The sequence below is a fragment of the Oreochromis aureus genome, linkage group 9 (assembly GCF_013358895.1).
Source record: "Oreochromis aureus strain Israel breed Guangdong linkage group 9, ZZ_aureus, whole genome shotgun sequence".
NCBI lineage: Eukaryota > Metazoa > Chordata > Actinopteri > Cichliformes > Cichlidae > Oreochromis > Oreochromis aureus.
In genome coordinates, this window is record NC_052950.1 from 23,551,022 (window position 1) to 23,575,109 (window position 24,088).

At 39.8% G+C, this 24,088-nt stretch overlaps 1 protein-coding gene across 1 annotated transcript in view; it reads right to left on the minus strand.

The window, feature by feature from the left end:
* LOC116329634 (cadherin-7-like) overlaps positions 1-24,088 on the minus strand; it is a 108,271-nt gene that overhangs the window by 17,246 nt on the left and 66,937 nt on the right. Inside the window, exons 6-10 of the mRNA XM_039617023.1 lie at positions 22,628-22,815; positions 20,360-20,613; positions 19,188-19,324; positions 17,190-17,311; positions 1,426-1,543 (exon numbers count right to left, since the gene is read on the minus strand). Coding sequence (XP_039472957.1) covers positions 1,426-1,543; positions 17,190-17,311; positions 19,188-19,324; positions 20,360-20,613; positions 22,628-22,815 — 819 coding nt within the window. The remainder of the gene's footprint in view (positions 1-1,425; positions 1,544-17,189; positions 17,312-19,187; positions 19,325-20,359; positions 20,614-22,627; positions 22,816-24,088) is intronic.

The window sequence follows — 24,088 nt, forward strand, 5'->3', positions numbered from 1 at the left end:
AACACCTTTTACAGACTCTTAAAGGCCAGCAGCAATTTTCTCAAGGGACTGTTTTAAAAATGTATCTCTGTGAAATAAAGCTAATCTGGCTGAACTCTGACAGTAATGTAGAAGCAGTTTAAACTTCAGACTGAATTCTTCCAAATAACATGTATTAGTTTTTACACAAGTATTGACTACCAATATGTATGTACAAACTATTTTTTTTATTTCTCATCAGCGTATAAAAATAAGGCTAGGCCACCAGCTGTTCATTCAACATTAGGCTTCATCTGAGCTAATGCGAGTCACTGAACTCAGTATCACTCAATGTTTGTGGTATTGATGTCTTTTGGAGCAGTCTTTCCCAACCTTTTGGAGCCACGGCACATATTTCACATTAGAAAAATCACCAGCACCAAACAAAAATATCACAAAAAGCATGTTGATAATTTTTCCCTGTGCACCAGGTATAGCGGAATTGGTTCGGTTTGTCCCCAGTATACCTTTTTTGCTTTCTTCTGACCACTACTCATGCTAGGGCCTTCATCTGGGTCGGAATTTTCTCCAGGACCCAGGTCAGATTACTTTTTCTTTTCAAATATTTATCTATTGCTATTATGCCCTGCATTGTCTAACTCACAGCATGACTTTTATGTAATTGTCTCTTCAACTTCTGTAGTTTTACTGGCAGTTTGCAGCCAATTTAATTAGAGCAGGTAGTTGTACTGCCTTCTAGTGGAAGAGAATGTAACTGTTCTGCCCGTTACGCTGATCGCTTAGAGTACCAATCAGGTGTAACCAGATAATCTTCCACGGCACACCTGATCATTTCTCACGGCACGCTGTTTTAGAGCACTTGTAATATAGTGACATATAGTGACATTGCTTTTCGTTTCCAAAATGCTCAAACTTAAAAATGGGAGTTGGGTGACCTAAATCAATCTCTACTACGGTAGAATTAAACCAGAAAAATGATGTTTGACACAAGTCAATCAATTAAAGGTTATCCACATGCTGTATTTTATAGAATCAAATATAATTTTTAGTGTTCAACAATGGACTGGGAAAGTCTGCAATGCATAAAAATGCAGAAAGAGACCAATCGTGATATAAAAAATAGACCAGCTACAATATGAAATCTCAAAAATGCTTTTTTGTAAGATAGCAATAGATCATCCACCTAAAAGGACTGATCTGCCTCCTTTAGCACCATTTTAAAAACCTTAGATCATTTTGTTGGCAACATTTTACAACTACAAATTCTACTTTAAAGCTTTTTAATACCCTCTAAAACATTTTTAGGGGACACAAACATCAGTGTTTTTTTTAATAATTCTCTACACTTCAGTATAGAGACAAACAATCACATGCACACACAGAAAAACAGTAAAATCATATGAGCTTGAAGATAACATGAAAGAATACCACAAAAGGTTGTCTCACCTTTATTATCTCGCAGAGTGAAGTTAAGGTTACCAGCAGCGGGTCCTGCCAGGGCGAAATAAAAGCGATGACCACTCAAAGGTTCATCCTTATCCACTGCGCTGATTGTCTGGATCACCTGAGGAGAATGTTAACACAAAAAAGACATTCAGCATCAGTTAGCTTGCTGAGTTTTATCTGATCCTTCGGGCTAATTAGGCATTAATCAGGGTGTAAAACGCTTAATGTCGGTTTGCAGTTAGTAAGCTCACAATCTCCCTCAACTTGAGGAAAGCATTGTCATCAAGGCTTTTGTATATGCATCACTTTTCACTCTGTCATAAATTTATGTACACAGAGGCATAAATCTTGTTTAAAAGGCCAGGCAACATTGTGAGTGAACTGGAGAAAACCAACTTGATTCTGATTGATGGAAAGGATTTGTTTTATAATGTTTGGCTGTGGTTTTGTGTCATTTATCTCTTGAAGTACAGTAAGTGCTTATTTGGCAAGAGCTTGGCAACCTCTTAGGGATGAAGTGTTTTCTTTGGGGAAGTGATTTCTCTCAGCAAAACATTGTCCAGAGATTAGTTTTGCAGTCAGTGTAGAGACCACAACACATTTAGTGTGTTCAATTTTAACCCTTTGATGGTTCTACAAAGGAAAGAAAATGCTATTTCCAAGTGTCAACTAACCACATAGCCTCAACTGTAGAGATGGCAAATCACAGTAAAAGTGGATCGCTGTCCGACAGGAGAGATATCCAATTAAAGTAAAGGCAAAAACCAAAATATAATACTTTTTATGAAATGTACTATAATGTATTATGCATCTGCTTTTACAGAAGTGCTCACACTTGTTGATAATCACTTAATCAAGTAAGGATGTTTCCCCCATACTATGTAGTTTTACTACAAAAAAATGTGTTGGTAGCACTTTCCTTTAAAGCTCATTGCCCGACTAATATGAATATTATTATTATTATTAAGCTGTAATGTAAAGAAGTGGTGCGAGTAAGTTTATCAGGGCTGAAAGATATTTCTCAATTATAGTAATCGAAAAACCGTAGATGACAAAGTCAGACTCAAAAATTTAAGTAATCTTAAGGCACACGTCTATGCATAAAATAAAAATATATTCTTTAAAGAGGATTCTCTGTGATATAATCTTTAAGGACTAAAAATACAATACTTCCTACATTATTTTATGATGCATATTACAAAAAATCTTAACAGTCAACACTGAGTTCCATCAAAAATCACAGCTTCTTAAATTTAAGTGGTGACCACCAACCAGTGTAAAGTCATACTGTTGCAAAAGCATGTGCTCTTTTGGTCCATTGGATTGACATAACTAGGGGAAAAATGGACATAAAATTTTAGTTAACACACTTCTGACATGGGATATTTCAACACATCCTGGTACTGTGTTGTCTGGTTCTGCAAACCACTGTGAATCTTAAAAATTAGGGATTTTTTTTTGCTCTCAAATGCAGGTTACAAGTTTCATTCAACCAACTTTTCAACTCCCTTTAAGGATGATCATTATTTCCATTTGCCAATATCGATAGGTGCAATATGCAAAGCTGTATTTATCCATTGATATGCAAAGATTTTTCTCTATGTACCTGTGTCTGGCTGTGGGAGAGGTTTCTGATTTAGATAATAAAGTATCCATCTACTATGTAGAGTCTGTCAAGTGTTAAATGCACCAACAAATGCCTGTTTTCGTATAAAGTGAAACTATTTTTTAATAAAGAGAAATTGCAAAGTATGAAGAGCAGCCGTGTCGTAAAATTGTCTGTATTCATAGCTAAAAGTCAAAATCTCCCTCCGGTGCCAGACTGTGTATCAGTGATATCTGGTAATGACAATATGATGAAAGGAAAAATACAGATACGACTGACCAACTCTAATACACACATCCCTCTTATTATATTATCTAAAGCACAATCTGACCTGACCTTGGCCACCGCATTAAAAAATGAAGACAATATTAGGTCAGCGCACTGAACTGTTGTATTGCTGATGCTCTTCAAAATAAATGCGCATGCCATCCAGCCAAGCATTCCTACTTCATTATTACAAGCATGAAAATAACTCATGATGAAAACTCTTGCTTGAGGCAATCCAAGAGAAGCATTCACATCTGTGGGTTAAAAGTGAATACAGTTTGTTTCAGTTTACTTTTTTTGCCTCTGAACCTCAAACTAAACCGAATCTTGCTCCTTCTATTATAGCGGACTGTTGAAAACTATAAATAATGCAGGAAATCAGATTACAATTTATTTACACCCACTAGAACATGCTGTAATGATTTTTTTTGTTTTTGTTTTTTTTTATTCATACAAACGTGTTATCTGAAAATCTATTTCTTGTTTTAGCCCCCCCTCCTCTTTAAAAAAAATAAAATCAAAGCAAAAAGACAAGGCTTTAATTTCAGCATCTAGTAGCAGAAAGAAAAAAAAACAAACAAAAAACAAGCGAAAATCTCTCACAGTACACGCTACGCTGTACATGAGAAGCACATCAAACGCCGCGATGCCATATGGACGACAAATGATAGCCACCACAACGGCCATCAAAGTGGGTGTTACTGCAGCAGTGTCCTTATAAATTTAGATCAAGCCTCCCGAATCCTTTGTACGCAATCGAGAAACTCAACCCTGTGACAACTCACACCCGTGGACAGGATCCAAGAGATCCTTAGAAGCAATTCACACTAAATTATCACATGTCCCAGCCCCAAACAGCTCTGAGTCTAACATCAGGACAAAAAACAAAATGAGACGAAAAAAAATTAAAAGAGTGAGGAAGTGGAAAAAAATAAAAACAACCCGAATGATCCATCAGTGCCGAGACATGGATTATCAGTTGTCAGCTGTGATTAAATGCTGCTGGTTACAAGCTGTCAGGTATTAGGGGTTTGTGTAGGTGGTAAGCGACATCCTGCCAATTATTAAAACTGGCAGGCGGGGTGAAACACCATGAATATTTTACTCTTATTTCTTAACAAAATTAAAATATTTGCATCAGCAAGTATTTAAAAAAGTGTCTCTGTTTGCTGTTTAGTTTTGCAGCGCAAGGGGAATTTATATGGGGAGCAGAAATGCAAAAAGGTTATCTGCTCTAGTTCTCAAGAACATTTGGGATATCTGTATATACAGACAGAAGTGATGTTTGTGTCAGCGGCAGATCAGCGACAGGCAAACTCAACAATTGAGCACCTAAACATGCAGCGTATGCATGCTCGGCTGCATATCGCCAAAGCTGCCACTGATCCTGGGATCATAATAACTCACATGGCTCTCACTCTGTTATGGAAATTTCACATCTGATAGAAACCTTTCTTTGTGGTTCCTACACCGCCGATGAATCCTATACACATTTTGAACCCTTTGATGTCCTTTGAATATTGCGGATGGATTCTGAGCTTATCTCTAGGAAGCTTTCCATTCCTCACGGCTGAGGGAAAGGACTCTAAATCATTCTTAAATCAAACACTTTGTAATGTATAATGCCTTTCATTAGTGTGGCTCTGATGCAAGGATGCAGTGAACCTTTGGTGGGGAATCCTCAAATGGGTTGAGTAGGAGACAGGAGGAGAGAGGCATGGCTGCGGACATAAATTCTCGCTCAAAGACATTAATAGCTGCAGCCGACTGGTGCCTGTCGCAAGCAACGGCTGAGGAGGCCTATGAATCACAGAATTAAAGGGGTTTTTTGAGTTTACACATGGCTGCGTGTCAGATCACACTGGATATTAAAGGACAAAGGTGTCTCTGTTTGTTGCCTTCAAAGGGAAGTAAGAGAATGTGTAGTACACAGAGGAATGTATGCACATTTGTATTGTAAAAGTGGGATATTACTCAAGCTCACTGGTCAACTAAATTTTAACCAAATTATCCATAAAGTCAACAAAAAACAAACAAAAACAGAAGGGACTCAGATTGAAGAATGACAATCTTCAATCTGAATCTCCTATGAAAAAGAAAAGTTTTCATAGGAGTCTATTCAGTGCGGTTTGTGGACCTTTTTTCATGCACAGCTCTCTTCAGGTCCCACAACACCATTTCAGTCAGGTTGAAGTCAGACGTTTGTGTCATCCAATTTAATTTGGCAGCAGTTTGATTTTTTAATCAAACTGCTGCACTGACTTCTTTTTTAATTAAATGTTGTCTTTTGTAATCATCTTAATTATTTTTCTGTATATTTCTAATATTCTTTCTTCTTCTATTTCTCGCATGTATTTTTTTAAGACAGGTGGGGATTATGGTTCTTCTCCCCCCTCTTTATCGTTAATGGTCTAGTCCAGCATTTACTTGGGCGTGACTTAACCTATTAACCTATTAACCAATACCAACCTGTTATATGTCAGCTGGTTTATCTATGAAGATGTGATTGGTTAATTTGAATTTTTTTCTGTTTCCTGTCTTTTATTTACGCACAAATTCTACTATGTGTTACTATGAACCTGATTAAGGCCACAAGCTGAAACGGGTTGGTCAGTTAATAAAGTTGTTCGTCTTGAGTTGTTGGAGTTCCTGCGTTGTGAGTTTTTCATCCTTTCCATGCACCTTGGAAGTAGGTAAAGTTGTGCCAGAAATTTTTTCTGCGATATGATCCAATTTCAGCCGAGCTGGCTTCATATTTGATTCTAGAATAATTTGTTGTACAAGTAGTTCATAGTTGACTGAATGACTGCAAGGTGCCCAGGTCCTGTGTCCTGTAAAACTAGCCCAAATTATCAACCCTCCGCCACCGTGATTTACTTTTGAGAGAATGAGTATGTGAATAATAATGGATTGCATTTATATAGCGCTTTTTGAGACCCTCATAGCGCTTTACAATTCCACTATTCATTCACGCTCACATTCACACACTGGTGGAGGCAAGCTACAGTTGTAGCCACAGCTGCCCTAGGGCAGACTGACAGAAGCGAGGCTGCCATACCGCGCCATCGGCCCCTCTGGCCATCACCAGTAGGCGGTAGGTGAAGTGTCTTGCCCAAGACAGACAGAGCTGGGGGTCGAACCGGCAACCTTCCGGTTACAAGATGAGCTTCCCAAACTTGTAACCGGCTGGAGAACATTTACATGTCTTTATGTCAATATGCTATGTTTAGTTGTAGATTATAGCCGAACAGCTACACTTTGACTTCGTCTGTTTGGAGTTCTTTTTAGATAGTAGAGGTTTTAGCCTGGAAACACTTCCAAGAAGTGTTTTATTTAGTCTTTTTTTATAATTAACTTGCCTGTAGATTCTGAAATCTCTCGAGGTGTTCGCAGTTCCTCTGCGCACTGCACAGCCTGACCTTGGGTCGACTGTGTAGGGGTGTCCACTTTGGGGAAAATTGCCAACTATCTTGAATGTTTTCCACTTTGTCATTGTTGAGTGGTGGACTTCAAATTGTTTAAAAATTCCCTTATAAAAGTTCCAGGAAAGATGAGCAACAACCATCGCTTCTCTAAGATAGTTGTTGATGCCTTTGTTCCTTAGCATTGTGTTAACACACTTGAATCCTCCAGACTAGCAAACTGACAAAACTTCCTCTTTCATAGAGGTGCTCACACTCTCTGATAATCAGTTAATCAAATGCATTTGATTAGCAGCACCTGGCTGCTACTTACCCTCTTAATTCTTAAGGAAGGGTGTACTTAAGTCTCTTAAAGGGCTGCATAGAGTCCTGTGAAGACTTTCTTTTTCACATGACTGTGTGTGAGTTTAGTCTACTGTTGCCTTACTCTCTTTTTGAAAGCTTGGGTGATTGTTGAAATCCCTTCATGCTTTATCTGTATCATGATTTAGTTACAAAATTTGTTGCACTTTAATAAAAATGCAACAGTGGAAAAAGGTTATTAGAAATACCAAAGCTTTTTTCGAATTCTACTGTAATTTTTATTTGCATGAAAATGCATAAACAGTGCTTACTGATGTGTTTCTGCATTTAATACTAAATCAGTATTAAATGTACTGAAAACCTTAACAAATGACACAGAAACAAAGTTGTTCCAAGTGGTGAAGAATTAAGGGAAAGTCTGTGGTGTAGAATTTTAAAGAAGTCAAATTTGGAAAGCAGGGAACATCTAATGACAATATCCTGTAGTATTACAGGAAATGTGTGATTTAATGTTTCTTGGACCTTAACCAACGCTGGGAAATAAAAAGCCAGATATCTCAGCCGCTGCTTTTGACCTTTTTTTATCTAATCGACCTTTGGCGATCTTCCCAGTTTTAAAGAAGTGATATACAAAACTGCCGGGGCATTTTAGGAAAACCCTTTGAGGAAAAATCATTTTCACACCAAAATACATGTTGTTTTCGTCTTAATTTAGAGATTTATCTTTACAACAGCAACAACTTTTACTATATTCAAACTAAAAGGAAAGTGACAGATCTTTTTATTGTGAAGTTGTGTTACTTTGTTGTCATCGGTTGAGAAAGTAACTATAAAGTCAGAAGGCAGCGGCAGTGTCAACAGGAAAGGTGACAGCTGACAGCGAACAACACTTCTAATTAAAAATCTAAGAATAGCAATACCATCATTTTAAACCTATACCTCACTTCACTAAGATGCATGCAGCGACAAGTGATAAGTAAACGTCAACTTAAAGACATTATTGCGCAGCCAAACCTTTGACACAAAGGTGTCTGTATGACAGTTTTGAAAAGTGCTACACAGTTTGTCAGTCTGGGTGACTTATTTGTGCTCACATTCCTTGATTTAATTAGACAGTTAAAAAAAAAAAGTTGTTGACTTTGTGAAACAATAATGCAAAGATAAGTGGCATTTTTAAGTAAGTGGAAATTAAATGTAAGTATTTTTTAAATACCAAATGAAATGTGGTCTTAGATCTGAATATGAAAAGAACAGAAGAAATTTGAAATGTTTTATTTAGAGTTATTCTTGGTTTTGTTGTCTTTGATCAAAGGGAATTATACTTTTGGATAAAACTGTTTACATATATTATCCACAACAGTACACTGGTACAAAAAAAATTATGCACAGGCTTCAAAATGAGTTTCAGTTTTCAGTCTTTAATCCAAAGCCAAATTCTGGGTTCTGGATATTTTCATTGAAGATTCTACTCTTTGGTGTCTAGTTATTTGAATCCACCCATCCCCAGACATCGCACCACCTGGTTGATTGAGCTGAACCTTCACAGGCCAAATCCTGCCTGTTCACTCAGCACTCGCAATAATTCTACAAATGACACCCTGCCAACTAAAACGCATCTGTTTTCGCCGGCGTGCAGTTCAAACAATCAAGATTTAATTCTCCCAAACACCGGAAGTACGTTAGCGAACTACAATGGCCATAATTTACTTCAACTATGACACAAAGCATCTGTGCTCCCTTGAGCTGCTGCATTTCTGACTCAGACTTTGACTGGAGACAGGAACATGAAATGTGGCTTCTATAATGAAAAAAGTCATGTTTGGTAAAGTAGCATAACTAGAATGAAAAAGAAAAAAGAAGACGAAGAATCCAAGCAATAATGAGCAAATCACACTTTGACACCAGCAAAGTAAAAACTGCACTGCATTTTAAACTCTTCAGGGTCTAGTCTAGTTATACTGTCTTTATAGTGTAATTATCAGATTGTGAGTAGGATACGACTGGCTGTACAGCTAAGAGACTTTCATTTAAGCCACCTAAAGCCCTGTTGGCAGATTAGTCATACAATAAGATCAAGACAGCCACTTCAAAGTTGAACCAAGAGTATAAATAAGTATTGCATCAAATAGGTGGCACTCGTTGCCATGGCAATATGACAGCTGTCACCATGGGTTGTGTTGACGAAGGAAGTGGTGGGCCTGCCGTTTTCACACCCCTCGCTCTGCGGCACTCTGCCACGGCTTCCTATGACATAGACGCCCTAAACATCACCCACATGTGACACCCATAACTTTGTTCACTAACAGCACCAACTCACACATCTCACCCTGCTGTCAGACACGCACACACAGACGCGCGGGATGCCCCACCCCCACACATATTGCCAATCAATATCATTCAACAAATGCCATCCTTCAATCCCTTTAGTTTTTCGATGCCGCCGCTCTCATTCCACATCGACAATCTGAATCGTTCGCTGAGACTCGACTTGTCATGAGCGTGTTTGTTGGCATGATCCTGACAAGTCGAAACTGCTGAGGCTAAAGTCATCTCCTGGTGAGATCTGAGATTAAATTTGCTCCTTGTTCCGTCTTTTTATAGAACAGACAGTTTGCTGCCACACACTAATATTTTCTCTGCCCCTAGCACCTTGGCATATCTGTTTTCATCTCTCACCTTGATGCAACACCCATAATAAACTGATAATTTCAGCGATGACTAGAGGTGCGAAGACACTTTTTTATTGATGTGAGGCAGTATAGTAATTAGGGAATGGTAAAAAAAAAAAAAAAAAACCTTGAAAAATTAATGGCATATACAGATGTATGTCCAGACTTTAAACCAGGATATAAATTTGTATGTAAATACATGTTGATAGCTGATAGAAATTTAATGAATAAATGGGGAATCTTACTGGACAACATTAATTATCTTCAGTGACTATTCATTGTTTAAGTTAGGAGATATTCACACACACACTCTGGAACTACAGCACGCTAGTATGTTGTAAGAAAACAAGAAGTAGTCTGAGAGGAAACCTTGGAGCTGGAAAATGAAGCCAACTGGGAATTACCAAAAGTGCACTTCGTTAAACGGCTTTGAAGAAGACTCCAGCAGTAAGGTAAACCACACAGTTGCTGCTGTTGAAATGCCCACGGAAGGTGGGAGGAAGCTGGTGTACCCAGAGTAAAGCCATGCCAGCACGGACAAGACATGCAAACTCCACACACCTGGGAGTGACATCTCTATCTGACATGTGAACACCGACGCTGTCAGCTGTAACAGCTAGCTGTCTCATAGTGAAGTAACACTGATTTTAATGACCTTATATGATAAGCAGAATAGGTTCAGTGGGGCTATGCTCTAGTTTTGGTAAATACAATTGTATTCCTTTTTTGTATGTTACATTCTACTAATTAGCTGCTATTTGCACCTAGTTGATACAACCTTACAGTCTGTAGATGCATCTTGGTAACCAAGCTTGCTAGTGCTCTCTTTTTTCAAAATATCATTACTTCTAGCTCCAAAATACCAATATAGTGTCATTCAAAATGCTAGGATTGCAAGGCTTTAGAAACCAGAAGGGGACCCTATGGTTGCTACATCCATCCTCTATATACAGTCTATGGGTGGTATTTATTTTTTTTTTAGCCTTTTTTATTTTGTATTTGGTCAAACTAGGCTTATTTTCAAGGCAGTTCATCTGTTCCTGTTAGCAGGTTTCCTGTGGATGTAGAGACAGGTATAACTATTGGATTACTTTGCAGGAAACTCCTGGAGGTATAAGTTGTTTGGGGGGGGTTGTCAGTGAATTCTAAGCTAAATGTGACATATGTGATAAGAATAACCTTAACAGGTGAACATCACAGCAAATTTAAAAATCAGTGTATTAACCTGTGTTGACATTTGACTGAAAGCTCAGAAGGAGCACAAAGTTTGATGCAAATTTGGCAGAAGTAGCCACTTAGGGTTTTGTATCTTAATTTAGCCTCACAGCCTCATAAAAACATGTTTTTAAACGTCAGCATGCACCATCTACTTCAGCACTGTTTGTATCTCACTGCTTTCTTTTCAACTCTTTTACCTTGCAGTTTGAAAACCTTAGTTCATGACTACCCAACATTCCCAAATCCCTCAGGGACGCTACAGGACTGCTGGGAGGGGCAGGGAGCAGATTGGGGGCAGCTGAATGCCAAGTCCACTCATGTATGTAATGGTTACACTGAAGTGATTGTACAACGTGACCCCCCCATCCACACCCCCCACTCCTCCGTCCCTGCTGCCCTGCCCCTTCCACACCATCATAATATCAATTAATATTATGGCAGAAGACAGACGCACCGTTGATCCGTAACAAGTGGCATCTCTGGAGAGAGCCAGTGCCACGAGACGGCCTTAATTAGGCCTGAAAAATGGCAGCTTATTCCATCCCTGCACTCCCTCTTAATCTGTGCTACAGAGCCACAGAGTCAACCCTGGCCCCAACTGGCAACTATTATTATTTCATCTTTGTCACAGCTGTGAATAAGCCAATGGGCGTGACAGCCAGTGGGCGGCGTGAGATTTTTAACAATGCTTTACAGGAAAAGCAGACACAGTTAGTACCGCCAGTGGTTCACTGCTACAGCCAGACATATAGTACACAACAGGGGCATTTTGATTAATAAGGAATCAGGGAGGTGGTGGAGCGCATATCCGACAGGTTATGAGTCCACCTAGTCCGTCTAGTAACAGACAGCAGACACCTCGTTGTAATTCAAACTGTGTTTTCACATTCAAATGTCAGCGTCTCTCCTTCCCTTTGCTCTGTATTTTTGGGTGTAAATTTCATCATGAAATTTCCATTTTTTTGTGCCCTCATTATTCAGTCTGAAGGTGCATTCCCATTGGTACACTTCAGTCTTGCCCAAGAGAGGGCTTCAATGGGACTGAATAAAAATTGGAATTAGCAGATAATTAAAAAAAAGAAAGAAAACAAGCACTTCCTGTCTGTAGTAGTCATTCACTCCTACGACAAGGTGAAAGAAAGTACAAGAAGCACGTTTCTCATCTAAATTTATCCCATGTGAAAGACGTGAGGTGAGCGCAGCATGCAAATATTTGTGCTTCTTTAAGATGTGGCAAAGACAGTCATGGCAATTGCTCTGGCAGTTACATTACTGAAAGCACAGGTTTATTTTTACAGACGAAGTATTGCACTGGATGTGACATGTCAATATGTGACTTTCAAGTATTTCCAAATGATATATAAGAAATTATGGGAGAAAATACTAATCTAAAAAGTTAACATGTAAACTAAATGTAAATGTCACACAGTTTAAAAAGGTTTGTTAACAGATGTCTAAATAGGAAACTTACAGCCTGTATTTACTGGATTCACTGTAGAGGTAATATGTCTGTAACATGTATAGTTAGTAAATTGTAATATATGTTTTCTGGCTGAAATATTGTGGGTTACTTTTTTGTTAACTTGATCTTTTTAATGCGGATTACTACCAGCAAAGAGCCTCTTGACTAAATGTAGCTAACGCTGATGTGATGGCGTCTTAGTGTTCCCGTGTCAGGGGGCCACTGTTCTCAGTTTTGTACATTAAAAAACCTTAGAACTCAAAATCATACTCATAAAGCATGAGTAAAATGCAATAAAATCAAAGGTTTTTTTATTCAAATAATTAATCATTTAGAAAAATATGCTTCATCTAAACTAAATATATACAAATCAAACATATTTAATATGATCAGATTCAATTCCATTAATTTTTTTTTACAGATTTATGTATTCAAATTACTTAAACTCAACATTTTAGGCACACATATTTGTTACTGTCAGTAAACAATCTCAGAGACCTGCTGGGGATGGGGGCTGCATGGATGTAAAGGTTCACCGATGGACTCTGAAGTTAATGGGGAGCCAGTGCAACTAAATTAGCAACGATGTGACATGAGAGTACTTGGAAAACTCAGCCAGAAGGCTCGCAGCGGTGTTTTGAACAACCTGCTGACGTTCAAAGGAAGCTTTGTTAAGACAAGCGAACAATGAATTACAATAATCCAGACGTGATGAAATAAAGGTGTGACTAACAATCTCCAATTCAGAGCGTGACACAGTGGAACTCCACTTGGCAATATTTCCCAAGTGATAAAACCGAGAGCAAACCAGAGAATTCACTGAATAAACGGGCTGTTGCTACAAACGTGACCTCCTCCAGAACATTAATTTACAGAGACAGACAACACATTGCACAGAGGTCACATCGATTTATTTTGCCTCTTTATTTTATGTGTATTTAAAAAGAAATCAAAGAAATTGTAGCTATGATGGCTGGATTGCTACATTTTATACTATACTTAAAAAAAACGTCTACATGTGACTATAAATCACATATTTAACTGTTGGAATGTAAGAAATTTAATGTGAAACAACAGCTAGATGGTCCTTTTTAATGTGAAACCCTTATATACACTGTGAATAACGAGGATTTTCTTGTGATCTGATTGTCTTCTGACTAAACTAATAGGAAATGAAGAGCAGTACGTTTTTACTTTCCCCAGAAAAACAGTGCTTTCATTGTGTCTTTCCAAAAACACCCTTCTTATTCATTACCTTTTTTTTTCTAGTGGAGATTTATTCCTACAGAGAGTACCATCAGTCTTTCGGAGCCCTTCTCTTTGGAAATGGCTTGTCTTATTGCGAACTGATGGACATTTAGATCTTTAAAGATGCTCTGGAGTCTTTTCCAGCTTTCGTGATTTGCGATTGAGGCATGGCTCACAACAACCAATCTTTCATGAGAAGAGCACACTTTGTGAGCGCAGACTTCGGATGCCTTTAATTATCAACCCATCAGCCCACACTTCCAATCTCATCACAACACCTGGCTCCAAGTGTTGTTTTGTTAGCAAAGGGGGTTTGCCCACCTTTTCAAGCCTAGACTGGGAATGACTGTCTGGGCTCGCCTGGGAATTGTGTGTAGTTAGCTTCTTTTTTTTTTTCTTTTTTTGTCATTTGTGATTTATGATGATCCGAGCGTATTTTACAATTAGGAAGTATAAATACCCACAGTTCACAAAACGTTTTCTCGAAAGTGTTTAGATAAGTAGATAAAAGATATGTTAGGTGAGTTTAATTGTGAAATATATTCTAGACAAACGCCCATTTGTTTTGTGTTCCTTTGTCTTCTTTCTTTTGAGTCGATGCGATGAGTCACAGTTCCTAACTTGTAAATTGAGGAGCTAATTAAACTCCTGTATGTAGCTATTTGTGTAAAAATATGAAATCACGTGCATACTTCAGGTATTTAGCGCTGGGTTGACAGTATTTCACTTCAGTTGAGTAAAATGCAAACACATTTCCATACACAACCACATATGCACTACTTTGTGTTGTGTCTTAACTATTATAAGGTTAAAACCAGCTCCAAGCTAAAGTAGCTCATTTTAACTGCACCATTTTATGACTGTGCAGTCATAATTTGAATGCTTCACTTCAACTCGCTGGATGGACAGAGTCACCACCAGCTCCTCACTTTACAGCAAAGAAGCTTCTAGCTACACCTAGGGGGGAACCACACAGCTCACCTATCGCTGGCATTGAGTAAGCAATCTGTCTGCTTCAGCTGAGTAATTACAGATTTGCAGTACCTTTTCCTGCTGATGATGCTGTCATGGGCAATGGCTGTTGCTGTGTCCTGCAGGCTGGTATGATTGTTGGAGAATGACTTTGTTTCAGTCTCTGTGCCATAATTTATAAGGTGCTAGTGGGAAGAAGTTTACAAATTATCTCCTGAATTTAAAAGTTGAAATATCGACGGGTGAGAGACGGTTGCTTTATGTTGCACTAACTTTAATATCGCAGAGGAACAACAATCGTCTGAGGATAAGTGACGGGATCATTAACCAAAAATAGACATTCAGCTCTGGTAGAATGCATTTTTCAATAATGATGTCAACTAATATAGAGGCAGTGTTTATTCCTGCAAATGCTAAGCCTTACAGCTACAGTGTGATGAATTACATTAAATTGAGTAATATCTTAAAATACCTCAAGGTTGGCTGAATTGTGTATACTGAACTCCACTTAGTTAGTTGTGATTAAAAAAAGATACAGGCTCAAAAAATACCTAAAAAAGCCCAACACGGCAGCATAATGAGAAATCTGAAAATTCACTTTAACACTGGGATCCGGGATCCGGACAAACCCTGGAGCTGTATTATGTCATATTTCACAGGAGTTTTCTTCTATTGCTCCCATTTTTTAGTTCTTCCTAATGATGTTACATCATTGTTGTGACATCAGATTCAGCGGACTTGTGATCTGGTCTTTGACTTTTACAGATGATGTGGTTCTCTTGGCCTCCAGCTTTCACTGGGGTGGTTTGCACCTGAATGTGAAGCAGCACCTTCAAATCTTTGGCCGTGGTTCTCAGCCAGAAGAGTGCCCACTCAGTGTCAGGGATGGAGTTGCTGCTCCAAGTGGAGGAGTTCAAGTATGTTGCGGTCTTGTGAGGGAAGAGTAGAGTGGGAGATTGACAGATTGGTGTGGATGCTGAAGAGAGAGGTGAGTGTCAGTTTAAAGCTGTCAATTTACAGGTCAGTCTACGTTGCCACCCTCACCTATGGTCACGAGCTGTGGGTAGTGACGGAAGGAATGAGATCACTGATAAAGGTAGCGGAAATGAGTTTCATCTGAAGGCTGTCTGGGCTCTCCCTTAGAGATGGAGAGTGGAGCCTGGCACTTTGGGAAGGACTGAGAAAAGAGCTGCTACTCTTCTACATCGAAAGGAGCCAGCGGAGGTGGCGAAGGCATCTGATCAGGACGCCTTCGAGATGCCTCCAAAGAGACGTCACCCTTTCAGAAATTACAACTTTGGGCTGCCTTTATTGTTATTTTATTTCTGTTATTTGATATTTATTCCGATTGCTTTTCTCATATAAATCCAACAAAAGTGATGTTTACTTAAAACTACTGAGAATAAAAGGATGATAAATAAGCATTTAGTAATAATGTGGATTGCACTTTGGATAACATCTGCAAGTGCATGTGTTAAAGACACGTTTTTCATTTTACAAAACTGCAAATTAATTGTAACTCTGCAGTAATAAGATTAATTCCATTTTTTATCTGTAGATGCCCTTAATTACATAACTAATAACGCTCTGAGAAGAAACAAATTTTGCCATTATTAGTGTTTTGCTATTATATTTGCTTCTTAGCAAATATAACAGCAGTTCCCCAGAGACTTCAGTCGGTAATCCATGTATGTTAAATATGTCGGTCAGACGAGGGTTAGTCTCTGGAACCTCGATGGAAAACGAGCCGCTCTGTGCATATAAAACAAATACACACAGAGAAAATGTAGTCTTTCACTTTTTGCAAATGAAATCATTTGCTATTTTTGCTCACCCTCCTGTGAGCCTGATGAAAAACAACTCCCAAATATGAATGCAAATAACATATTTAAAAGGGCCTAATGGCCATTCCCAATATAATGCATCATTCTGATCAATTGTACTTATTCAAGTCTACACGCCTCTTTTACCCTTCGCCTCTGATTGTATTTTCCAAATGCCAAGAGCAGATGAATCGCCGCCACAGACACACAAGTCATTTAGCAACAATGAGGCCAAATGCTAAAAGCAGCGAAAAAAATCAGCTTCTTCCCCTCCTTTTCTTCCTAAAATCTCTCTAGTTACCTTCCGATCATATTGTGTTGCATTTTCTACATCACTGCTCTGCATGGTGACCATCTAATTACGCAGGACTTCAGAACGGAAAATCAGACCGATGCCGAACACTACTCCATCCCAGCACGAGTCATTGCATTAGGTTGTTAAGACCACAGGCATAGTGCACTGTCATTAATTTAGCTGCCTTTGACAGTATTGAATGCGAGTAACATCTCTAATGAACGATAAGAACTACAATACCTGCTATTAAATCTTAAGGATGTGTCTCATACTAATGATGCTGTCTCCCTGGAGTGACCTCGAGCTGTGAAGTGGATACTGCATGCACACAGTGGACTTGTTTTGAGGAACAAGAGAGAGGGTTTTAATGGCTTTGAGAGTCAGCAGGCTGTCTTTGTGAGTCAAACTTGAAGCAAGTGCGGAGAGAGAGAAAAAGGAAGGGAAGCAAGACCGACTGCAAAGATGTTTCTGGGTCTTACCTGTCCTGGTATGGCATTTTCACAAAGCAGTGTTTCATAGTCTATGGCAAAAACCGGAGCGTTATCATTTATGTCCAGCACTGTGATCAGAGTGATGCCTTTTCCGATTTGGGTTGGGTCATCTGAAAGGGAAAGAGAGAAGAGAGTCTGTCAAACTTTCTTTAAAGCACTTTGGTTCTGCCTTAACTTTGCACTGGGCCAAATTATGGAATATTGATCTTTCTCATGTGTTATAATTAATCACAAAGGAGGTGGAGGGAGGAAAAAAAGTGCTGCTGTAATGAAATATGCAGTGTGCTTCAAACAGCTGGCGTTCTTGCCCTCTCTGCTGCGGATCAGCCGCAGTGATTAGACCCGGTGCTGGCTTGTTGTTTGCGTGTGCGAACGAGCCATCTTGCACGGAGGGCTTCACGCCTCTGTCCGCCTGATACACACTGATGGCTAAATGGCTGTGTCTGAGTGCAAGATGATGATTTAGCCTGGTGGTGCCACGGTGCCGGCCAGAGATGACGCCGTGACATTCGGGCCGGCTGATTTGATGGTGATAAAAAGGACGTGCGGAGCCTCGGGCCACAGACTTGTTGTCATTGGCGTGGTCTGGCCAGAGTGGATGAAATGTGAGTGACTGCAGCTCGAGTGCACAACATCCCTCAACCACAGAGTCCCTGCACCCTCTTCAGTTACAAAGAACCCATTTACTATAAATACTGTCATAAGGCAGGACAGTAGATTTTGTTGCCAGTCCATGAACTCGAAGATGTTTTCAGCTGAAAACAGCGCCCAAGTGTCACTATGTGTCAGAAGTCAGTGCCTCATGCATGAGGGACTGTTGTGACATTTCATATGGCTATTATTATATGCTGCTTTCTTTTTGTTGCTATATCAGGCAAGCACTCACACTCGGGATTCAACCAAGTGGCGCATCTGTGTGCTGTTAGATGTAAATAAAAACACATCTTTGAAGCAAAGATGGATAAAAAGGCTTTGAAAAAAGAAAAGAAAAGAAAACCTTTTTCACACAGTGTTCGATCTGAAGATGTGAAAGCAAAAGAAGTGCTGGGCTGACAGGCTGGTTGTCTTTTTTAACTTATGCCGATGTGACGCAGCTGTTTGGCGTGCTCAGTGGATAGTGTGCTGATGATTGCTGTCCATTGTGAGGAGTGATAGGAATGCAATGTGGGAAGAAGAAGAAGGAACAAAAACAGGTGTTCATGTCCTTGGAGCCATTGACAGACCAACAAAAAAGGCACATGGCACTTCTTCACATCACATTAACATTGTTCACCCGTGGGCGAGATCACCCGCCCTTAGTCAGCATCTCGTCCCCATGGCTCAGGGAGACATGGAGGTCAGAATGACCCTCCCGTATGTGAATTAACATTCCCCGACAGCTCCGCAACAACCCCAACAACACCACACTGCATTGCCAAAGCACAGACAGCTTACAGAGTGGATAACAGGCCAGAAAGGATCTAAAGCTTCATGTATATTGCAAGCCAGCTACAGTATTGCAGTATATTTTATATTTTGATATAACCCTTTTGAGGACTTGGATAACTTACTTGCTCACAAGAGAAACTGTGTATATAAAAAGTGATGCTCTCTGAGGTAATGTTGTCTCCCCTCCAGTAAGGCGCAGGACAGACCTGGTTTTAGGGCTTAAACTCTGATAGTATGCACAACGGGCTTCTCTCTTCACAGTCCACAAAGGACCTGCTAGCTGTGAGCGAAGGTTTTTTATTTAACCCTGTAAACTAAAGTAGTTATTTCTTGGTTGATTAACCAGCAGACAAGCTATCTAGCTCAGTCACTCATGGGTTTTTAGTTTTGGACACACAATAGAAGACATCCCTAATTAAACAGAATCCAGCGCCAGCATGTTGTTCACAATGTTGATATTAGAGCTGATAAAGTACTATGTATAGGATGAATAAAGCAATAATGGCAGGGTGTGGACTACATAGTAGTTTTGACAGTTTTTCCCACAAGGAAACTTACGGCTCTCGATGGCAAAGATGGTGAGGTTGTGGACCGAGTTTGCTTCTCGGTCCAGAGGTTTGGCTGTGCTGATGACCCCACTTAGAGCATCCACATTAAAGAAGCGCTCCAAGTCTGTGTTCCTGTCAATGGAGTACCTGGGCACACAACCGTACACACAGCGCACATACACACTTTTAGAAATTGCTTTTGGATAGTAGTATTGATTTGACATTTTAGAGTTTCTTCTACTTGTAAGGAAAGATTATGATCATGTTTTTTCCCATCAGCAGTAAGAGCTGCATTCGGTTTCATATATAAATATATACATTATCTTCACACTGTATAGAACACATATGATGTTGTCCAAGCTGTCTCTAAATATTACAAATAATGAGTACCAGTCAGACCAGATTGGATTAAATTCAGAAATGCAGAAGCAATTTGGAACTTTATATCACGAGCAAAACAAAAGCACATTAAATATTGATAAACTTGAAGACTGCCTACTTGTCCCTCAGCACTCAGCGCTGATCTAACCTTTTCAATACAATGCAACTCATATTTCTAGAGAAAATTACATCTTCAATTAGCGTACATCCAAAGGGTATTATTGCAATGTAATTTGACTCTTGTGGCTGCATTAGTTCCACAATAATTTTAATTTCAACAGATGTAGTGAAATATATTGCAGATGCTGATAGCAGTCACAGGGGTAAAAAGAAGCAATTTACAGCTACAATGGTGCAGTAATTTGATTTTCTGATTAAGATTGCTAACAATCCGAACAGACAAAGCTTGAATCCCATACAATATTCATTCAATTAATGCAAAACAGGGTGGGGGTGCATGTGGAGATAGGGGTGGGTGGGGGGATCTTGTGAGTGACACCACGCAGACTGACAATGTGAGTGCTTGTTTTGAGCCATAAATGCCACGGCACAAGTGTTGAGCCTTGACCCTCCAGCAGGAATGCCCTTCTCTTGTTCAAGATGGCATTTCACTTTTGCAAATGCTGCACTCCTTGGCCCTACCGCCATCTGGCACTGTCTTTGTGACCGCCACACGGGGAGGTCGGAGGGTCTACGGATTCTGAGTTTGTCGATAATGTGGACTAAATGACCGGTTAAGTAACACATTTTTAAACAAATTGGGATTTTAATGTCTGAATCGGGTGAATAAATCATTAGCACCTGATCGGACTGTTGGAGTTATCTGGGTCATGGGCAGAGACTCTCCCGATTGAGGTGCCCACTTTGGCGTCCTCTGAAACGACCATCTTGCTCAACGGTATGGAAAAGACGGGCGGCTCGTTCACGTCCTCCACCGTCACCTTGACTGATGTCGTGTCGCTAAACGGTCCCAAGCTCAAGAAGTTGGAATCGATATTCCTGTTTGTGGCTTCGATTCTCAGAGAAAAGCTGCTCTTTGTTTCAAAGTCTAAAGGCTGGAGGAGAGGCAGACAGGGAGAATACAGAAAACATTGAGATAAATGTTTGCCTCCCTTATCAAAATATGAGAGGTGTCGGAAACGTTTAGCTCTTTCTAGATTTAAAAAATAAAAACTACACCAGGATTGCAGCTCTGCATTTTCACCCATTCACAGTCAGAGGAACAGTTACTATGTATGTAAATCTGTAAATCATTCAGACGATGCTGAGATATTGATCACAATTAAGGATGTGGACTCTAAAGACCCATTACCATTTAACACACAGTTAGACTTAAACAAAGTGATTTGGTGATGGATTATAGTTACTTTGTGCTGTGAAAGCAGTAATATTGATTTCAAGCAAGTCTCACAACATGGTGAAAAGCACGGTGAAATGAACGCTTTTGAAACATTTTTGTCATTTTGTCTGGCTTATTGAACTCCCCATAGCAACGTATAATATACTGCAAGAGAACATTGATTTGACACTTTCATTGTCTGTGAATCTCTCCTATGTTGTAATTGTCTGAGTTTGGTGCAAAACAAACAAAGGATTAAATTGGCCCATCTGACAAGAATTGCTTGTGGCCAACAATGGCCCTACCTCTCCCACAAAAGAGCGCCAGCAATGAAGTGTCACATCAATGTGGCCCGCGGAGACCATTTTCAAGCCCTTTGAAACCCTGAAATGCGTTGTATCAGCTATGTGCTACGGAGCATGCAAAGCTAAGGTGGGAACGCACGACATTTTCTTTTTCCATTATAAATGAATAAATTACTTTTTACATTTAACTTGACAATTTTCTTTATTTATGTAGTTGGTGCCAGTAGCGCCGCCGTTATTTTGCTGAGTTTGGGTCTTTTCTTGAGTTTGAGACGACTGGAGAAGTGAACTTTTTGGTGACCGCGTGATGTTTATTTCATCACAAGAGGTGGAAATAGTCAGTGCTGATTCGTCATTAGTGATTAGCACTTAATCCAAAGGTTCTGCTGACATTTAAAACACAGTAGGAAGGGCAAAGCGGAGAAAGGAAAACCGGGGAAAGGAACTTATCCTAATATCCTTCATTAAACAAGTGTTTGCTGTCTGGCACAAAGAGACCACAGTGCACTGAGATTCAGTGGCACTGTCGTTATTCTTATATAAAAATATTGCATCACCATGTGTGGTAGTAGAATTTCATATCACTGTTTCCAGAAACGCGTGATTCATCTGTGACACGGGTGCATTTAATTAATTAAAGGAAACATCTGGCTTTATTCTTTTTTTTCTTATAGCTGGCAACTGCTGTGTTGACTGATGCCAACTCAGCTTAAGCTTGTCTCATAACACTTAACAGTCCTACAGCCACTTAGCCCCCAAGTCCTACCGAGGATGCTATATGTAAAAAAAACACAAAACTTGAACAGCTGGACAGTGCAGCTTTTAGAAGTGAAATATTTCAGCTGTTTGGGACTATTTTTTGCTGGTGATCAGTAAAGTTTTAGTAAATACTTAAAGCAGCAGGTGGCTTATGTGTTAACAATATAAAATAAAGTTTCTCTCCCACTTCATCTAAATAAAGTAATATGACTCCTATTACAACAGTGTGACTCACCCGACAAAAATTGCTTTTATTTTTTATTTTTTTGTAGAATTTGTTGAAGCAAAGAAACAACTTCATATGCTTCTGTCCTATTTTTAGGATGCCAATCAAAAAATGACAACCTGTGTATCTTGTACATATAAATGTTAAATAGTTGCATGGGGAAAAAAAGAGAAAAAGGATCGGTTTGCACAGGGCTTGTATACCCACACCACTCCAATCTGGATTCCAGGCAGCTTTCAGTGTCTCACCAGCTTGGGTACAAAGCCTTATAATGTTAGCCTGTCTCACTGATTTTAAAGAGTGAAGGTTCAGGACCCTTTGTGGTTACAAAGTCTTGGTACAAACAAGTCTTGGTTCAGCAGTTCTATTCACAATCTGACTGAGTTGGGTTCCTGAATAAGCTGTTAAGTTCTAAAACCAGGCTGTTGTTCAAGCTGTACCTTCAGCAGCATTATGACCCCCTCTTGTGTGTCCTCATCTGTCGTTATGTTGAACATGCCGGGCCCATCGCCATCCATGATCCTGTAGTCCATCTCTGCGTTGGAGCCTATATCAGCATCCGCCGCTTTTATTCTGGCCACAACAGATTGCACCAGCAGGGACTCGAGCACCGTGTACTGATAGTTCTCTGGAAAGAGAAGGACAGGAGTGGATGCCGGTAATGGATGTGCTTATTTCACCGCCAACTCGCTTTCGAGCAGCTACAGCTCGTGCTGTAGCCCTTCAGCTTTGATTTGACTGTGTGTCTACTCGATGAATTCATGTTACATAAAACAGACGGGCAGCAGCAGTCGCACACATGGAATAAAGCGTTTTGTTTCAACTTCATGGTGGCGCGCTGAATAGACTGTGGGGGAAAGCAATGGAAAATTAAAATATGCAATTAAGAACGTCAAAGGCTAATTTTATATTTTCCCGTCCTTTAAATTCGGGTTCTGTAACAATATCGTATTCAAAACACAAAACTTTCAAAAGGCTGTCTGCATGTAACAGGTTATCCTTCCAAATGCAAAAAAAGAGAAAGTAATAAAAAAAAGAAAGAAAACTGGAGTCATGCTAAGATTTCTTTGGTACATTTTTTTATGAAATGAAATGTCCACTCAAAGATTCTATTACTCCAAAACTCTCCATTGTGTTCCCTGAGCTTTTGTGTGACCCTCTAGATTTAAAGTACTCTTATGAGAATAAAGAAGGGAATCATATTCATAATCATAATCTCCCCAATCACCATGGCAGAGCTCATTACCAGACCTTTCTGTGTTCCTCACAGTGTCTCCCTCAGCCTCCGTCTAAATGCTAATCTCCCTGACATTGTTTGCCGCCATGTAATCTTTATAATGGCTTTTTAATTTGCCGTGGAGCAGCAGCTCTTTAAAAGACCAAAAAATTGCTTTCCTCCCTCTGTACTGCCCCTTCACCTACCTCCTGCCCTTTCCTCTCCCAAAGCCTGTCCTCTCACGCAGCTAACCTTGGTGTCTTTCCCCTTGGACTAGCTATTGCTCTTGGACTCTATCAGCTCCGATGCGCCGTAATGGCGTATCGATTCTGACCCATGACCCCGTGAGCTCGACTGCTGGAGCAAAATCGAGAACTCCTCCAAAGTCTCTTTCTTCTCTGCGTGACAGCACTGGGTTAAAACGACACTGACGACTTGTTGTGCAAACTTGAACCTTTCTTTCCCCCCAGGGACCAGCAAATTGACTCGGCTTCATGGCAGTCCAGTGGTAAGAGCACCAGCCAGACAGCGGTTGGGCTATCAGCAGTAAACCGATTGCTGGCGCTTCGGATTATCATGAGAAGCGCTGCATGCCTTTGAATCCTAAAGCTCGGCCTGGAACCCATTAGCAGCCCGTGAAATAGGCTGACAACAAAAAAAGAGAAAAAAAAATCAGTCTGATTGA